The sequence below is a fragment of the Morone saxatilis genome, unplaced genomic scaffold (genome assembly GCF_004916995.1).
Source record: "Morone saxatilis isolate NCDOM2014 unplaced genomic scaffold, NCSU_SB_2.0 Contig1, whole genome shotgun sequence".
Lineage (NCBI taxonomy): Eukaryota > Metazoa > Chordata > Actinopteri > Moronidae > Morone > Morone saxatilis.
In genome coordinates, this window is record NW_023339651.1 from 9,369,163 (window position 1) to 9,374,839 (window position 5,677).

Consider the following 5,677-nt stretch of genomic DNA (forward strand, 5'->3'; position numbering starts at 1 on the left):
ATCAGTTGAAATGAAGACTTCACACAGTTTGAACTCATAAACTGTTTGTTTTGCGGTTATTTTTCAGACAGCGATGGCTTCCGAGCACGACACCCCATCACCACATACGAGCACTACCGTGAGCTCATCAGACGCGTCGCGGCAGGAGAGGAGAAGGTGATCATCGCGGACAAGCCGTTGATCCTGGCCATGACTTCCGGGACGTCGGGAGCCAGCGCCATGCTGCTCAGCACACAGGACACCAACACTGAGTTCTTCTTGCAGGTGAAGCTGGGTGATGATGTGTTTGCCCAGTCGTAGCCTGTGCTGTGTTGTTGTGTGCATGTACATGTAATGTTAGTAATCGTATTGATTTATCCACCAAGGGGGTGACTGTGTGTTTGGATGCCATGCGAAGAGCGTTTCCTGCGACCGACAGCCTCCAGCGCACCACCAAGTTCTTCTACACGCCTACTTTTCGCCAGTCTGAGGCCGGTATTCCCATTGGACCAAACTCCTCCACACCAGCCTCCTCTCGCCACATGCTCAACCTCTACACCACCCCAGCACCCGCCTTCGAGGTACAGTTTGCGAGATGTATTGGTCACGATGCTGAGTATTTATTGGTTTCTGAATATTATTTTTCTTTTGGATTTCATGCGGAATTAGTTAATTGTTTTTAATCGTTTTCATGAGATTGTACTGCGCTCTCTTTCAGGTCCCCAGTGAGAAAGACACCCTTTACCTGCATCTCCTGTTTGCTCTCAAAGATCCGAGTGTGGGAACACTGGAGTCCAACTTTGCTTCCACAGTCTACTATGCTTTCAGTGCTTTGCAGGTACAGTATAGCTTATGTCGTGATTTATTATACAGATAATGGTAAATGGTCTATACTTGTATAGGGCCTTTCTAGTCTTCTGAACATAAAGCTCTTTAAACTACATTTACTCCACATTCGCCCATCCATACAGAGGCCATCACAAACAGAAACTAATCCATTCTAGGAAAATATTAAAAAATATTTTTTATATTTCAGAAATTGTATGTTTTTTAAACAGTAAATAACATCTTAATTCTTAAAAGGGTGTCTTATATTTTATATTTGAGACAACTATTTTCACCCAACAGTAGCACTCTGTAGTTGATTTGTCTCCTAGTGCTGTATCCTTCATGCATGCCTGGTTTGAGCCCCACCGGGACATTTTTTAGTAAAGTGGGTTGAAATCTTGAGTCAGGAGTCAGACTCCCACTGACTGAAAGAAAAGCTCTGGTAATTGGTTTGATGTGCTAAGGATTAGAAAAAGTAATTTCTATCAGATCTCCTCTCCGTCCCACAGGATCGCTGGCAGGAGCTTGTGGAGGACATTGAACGTGGGAAGGTCAGCAGCGCTCTGGCTCTGGAGCCCAGAGTGAGGTTCAGGCTGGAGGCTCTGATGAAGCCGGACCCAGAGAGGGCCGCTCAGCTCCGGGCCCACTTCCAAGGCGGTTTCCGTGGCATCGCCAAGCGGCTGTGGCCTCACCTCCACCTGGTGCTGGCAGTGGACAGTGGCTCCAATCAGATCTATGGGGAAATGTTGAGGGCGAACTACTGCCAGGGAGTGCCTTTCTATTCACCGTTCTACGCTGCTACTGAAGGTAGGAACCTGCACGTGATCACATCCGATCCCAGACACTAATAAAAGGTTTTTAAGGTGCTTGAGTTACTGTATTAGTTCTTATTGTATGGATTGCCCTCTGCAGGTCTAATAGGAGTGAACCTGTGGCCACAGGAGCCAAACAGACGCTATATGCTGTGTCCTCGTTCAATGTTCTGCGAGTTCCTGCCAGAGAGCCGCCTGGAGGAGGAGACGCCCCACACTCTGCTAATGGAGGAGGTGAAGGAGGGACAAAACTACGAGCTTGTTATTACAAACGCTTCAGGACTCTTCAGGTCTGATTTCATTTACAACCAAAAAGGATCTAACGATGAATTTAACTGTATTCTTGCAGGATCTGTCAGTTGAATGTAGACAGTTTTACGTCTGTTGTGTTTTTAGGGAGTAAATGCCTGAAATGTAGGCCAATTTTAAGTGTATTTGTATCTTGCTGTCAACCAGAGGGTTCAGTTAACTGCCACTTTGTTAAATCATAGGCTAGAAAAAGTGCAGAATTACATCTGATAATTGCTTTGTGTCATTGTCATTGTGATGTGGTTGCACTCGAATGCACTCAATCAAGATAAAATGGGCTGCATCTCAGGTCTGATAATGCTACGTTATATCAAGATTCGTGCTCAGACTCAATAAGACAATCTGACACGCAATTAAAATGTAAAGATGCTCAGAAACGTGCACAAGCTTTAACCCAAGGTATTTCACAAATAATAGTTGTATAGGACTGTTGCATAATAGACACTTTGTATGCTGTGTGTTACAGATATCGCATTGGAGACATTGTGAAAGTAGTTGGATTCCACAACCAGTGCCCCATTGTTGAGTTTCAATACAGGTACACATTTGTTCAAATACTGCACATCATCTCATGCTGCATGTAATATACTGTATGTATGTATATTTTTAATATATACCACATGGCAAAATGTTTCCTCCTTGCTTCCCTCCCTCTTCTGTCAGACGGGGTCAAATGTTGAACGTACGAGGGGAGAAAGTGTCCGAGGCATTGTTCCTTGACGCTCTGAAGAAAGCTGTTTCTCAGTGGCCGGGGGCTCAGCTGGTCGACTACTGCTGCGCTGAGAGCGGCATCATGGGTAAGACGCCTTGCTCATAACCCCTCAGTCAACACCTCTGAGTGGTTAGTCAGGTTCAGTTTGCGCTATAATGAATCTTACTTTACTGTGGTGTTGCAGGAGATTCGATAGGCGGCTCAGATCCTCATTACCAGGTTTTTATAGAGCTGAAAGGTGTGAGGAACCTCACAGAGGAGCAACGCTACAAGGTAAGACAAACCTAGCATGCAGCAACAACACACGGCATGTTTTTTCCTCATCGTGTAACTGACCTTTATTTGCTTTCTTTATGTGCCCTCTCCTCTCCTTCCCTCCAGCTGGACATCAGTCTCCAGCAGGACTCGGCCGTCTACAAGTCTTTCCGTATCAAAGGCAGCATCGGACCAATGAGGGTGCAGCTGGTGGCAGACGGCGCGTTCAGGGAACTTCGCAAGCACATGATGGCCTTCTCGAACACCTCACCCAACACCTTCAAAATGCACCGAGTGCTACGCAGGAAAGAATACGCTGACTTTCTCTTGGGGAAAACCGTATCCTAAAACCTCCCGTTGCGGAGCAGGAGACAAAGCTTGTGGACTCTGGACTGACTGTGGTGAGCGCTGACTGAATGAAATGTCTCCAGTTTTTTTATCAACTACTCATGAATGAGCTGATGAATTGTGCCTCCGGGAACACCTTCAGTGTTCATTTGATTGATTTATTTGCTCGACTATATTTATAATTTTATTAAAGTGAACTGTTAAAAAGTTTGTTCTGTTTTTATGAAGTGTTTCAGGACCTTGTCTGGTTTCCATTTCAATCAAATATGAACCATCTGCAGTGTATATACTACCGCTCAAAAGTTGTGGGGTTATATTGGTGTATCTTTTGGCCCCATAAGAATAATAAAGAAATGATTAAAACTTCTGATTAGTTGATGTCCCCACCCCCCCCCATACCCTTTTTTAAAGATGATTCTTTTGGGTTTTTATCTGATAGGAGCAGCTGTAGAGAGACAGGAAAGTGGGGAGAAAGAGAGGGGGATGACATGCAGCAAAGGGTCGTAGGGTGGGATCGAACCTGTGCCGTTCAGTAAGAACTCAGCGTTTGTAGATGGGGGTGCAAGCTCTATCAGGTGAGCTACTAGGGCACCCCTACCATTCGATTTTCAATTTGTTTTCCAGTCTCCAGTCTCTTTATCTAACCAGGGTTTCACTTTGTTTTATTTTAGAGGTTTTTTTTTATGACAGCTGAGTAACACCTAGCTTATAAAATGTTTGTATTGATACACATTTTAACTACAACGCTTTCAATTGATACCATCTGGTGTTATTGAATGTTGCAGCACCACCGCATTCCAATTGTCCCATAAATGCAGTCACCTGTGAAGATTTGGCAAGATTTATATCTAAAAATAAATGCCATCTTGTATACCTAAATCATGGAGTGGGGCTGAGATACAACAGAGAAAAGCATCCTAAACCCTCTTATTTATAAACTATACATTTATTCTACTTTAAGTGACTCAAAAGCAGTAGATGTTTTGTCTCTGTTATGCCTTTAATATCCTCTAGTACACTCACAGTTACATTACCAGTGGCAGGACTTGATTGTGACCACTAGAGGGGGATAGTCATATGTAATGTGTACTTGAATAACTACCCTCTCACTATAAGTGTGTAACAGTTTCTGAAGTGTAAATGCAGGAGAGTCATTTTTGCAGGCTGATCAGAGTAGAGACTCCAATCTCATTATTTAATTACCTGTATATAACATATTTTGTATTACTAAAGTTGAGTCATGTATTATGTTATGGAAGCTGAAGAAAATAGCAGCTGAAACAAGCCCACATCTGAAAGCCCTTTACCCTTGTGTGTTGTTGTATGGCACGTTTCTCTCCCGCAGGTCTCTCCGTTCACAAAGTGGGCTAATATTTATAGTAACGTCCCATTTCAGCATGAGATTTCACACTGCTCTCGCTTTATTTTGGCAGCGTAGTGTGATCAGACCAAAACAGGAGTGAAATAACCACATTTTACTTGAAGGAAAAAAAGGATTTTGTTTTCCTCTCTGGAGGTTTCAAACAGTTAAACAGTAGTTATGAAGGTCTGTCATCCTCTTCTGTTATCCAGGACATTAGAGGTTACAGATGTTTATTAATGACTTGCACAGCCAGGATTTGTGCATCCTCGCCGTTCAGTTGCCCTTGAGTTAGAAACAAACCAGCGTCGACCTTGTATTACCCGTCTGGTGCTGGAGTAGCTCCACATTTTGCGAAACACAAATGTGCTTTTTGGTGGAGCGTTAGTTTAGATGAGCTCTCATGTCTGTTAAATATGTACCTGGAGACAGCAGCTGACCAGGTTAGCTGGTTAACAAAATATTACCTCTTTTACCAGCACCTCAAGAGATCTCTAATTAATATCTTTTATCTATTTTGTTTAATTAGTACAAACACTCAAACGGCACACAAATGTTTTTACTCTTACACTTGTTTTTGTACGGATTAAACAATCCAGATATAACACATTAATTAGTGAGCTTTAGAGGTGCTGGTAGGTGGATTTAGTTAAGCTAACTGGTTGCTGGCTGTTGCAAAGCTGCAATAGGTAACCTTTATACAAAAAAAATAACATTGGGTCACAAAGCTTCAAGCCACCGACCCAAAACATTGGTATCTGAAGACCTGGGAATGAGACTCATCTTTCAAATGTCTTTTCTCGGCTCTGATTGGTTGTTTTGTGTTCAGGCTCGGGGGATTCTCAGAAATGCCATTAAAGAGCATGAAGACGAGCCAGAGGAACCAGACTTTTTCACACGTACCAGGATATAGTGAAATCATCAGCACATAAAACAAAAGGTTATTTTGATAAAAGAGAGTGTTATTAATCTTCTATTAATTTATTAAAGCAGTTAATTAAATGTTCTTTGGAGCTTACAAAAGCTGCCACACGTAGGCTACTGTACCCTTAAACATCCACAGGGGTCAAATTA

At 42.9% G+C, this 5,677-nt stretch overlaps 1 protein-coding gene across 2 annotated transcripts in view; it reads left to right on the forward strand.

Moving 5' to 3' along the window:
• Positions 1-3,606, forward strand: part of ghdc (GH3 domain containing) — a 5,081-nt gene extending 1,475 nt beyond the window's left edge. For both annotated transcript variants that reach the window (XM_035658535.1, XM_035658543.1), the window contains exons 3-11: positions 68-264; positions 366-560; positions 698-817; positions 1,317-1,614; positions 1,720-1,909; positions 2,395-2,466; positions 2,592-2,725; positions 2,825-2,913; positions 3,022-3,606. In XM_035658535.1, coding sequence (XP_035514428.1) covers positions 68-264; positions 366-560; positions 698-817; positions 1,317-1,614; positions 1,720-1,909; positions 2,395-2,466; positions 2,592-2,725; positions 2,825-2,913; positions 3,022-3,243 — 1,517 coding nt within the window. In that variant the 3' untranslated portion in view covers positions 3,244-3,606. The remainder of the gene's footprint in view (positions 1-67; positions 265-365; positions 561-697; positions 818-1,316; positions 1,615-1,719; positions 1,910-2,394; positions 2,467-2,591; positions 2,726-2,824; positions 2,914-3,021) is intronic.
• The last annotated feature ends 2,071 nt before the right edge of the window (positions 3,607-5,677 follow it).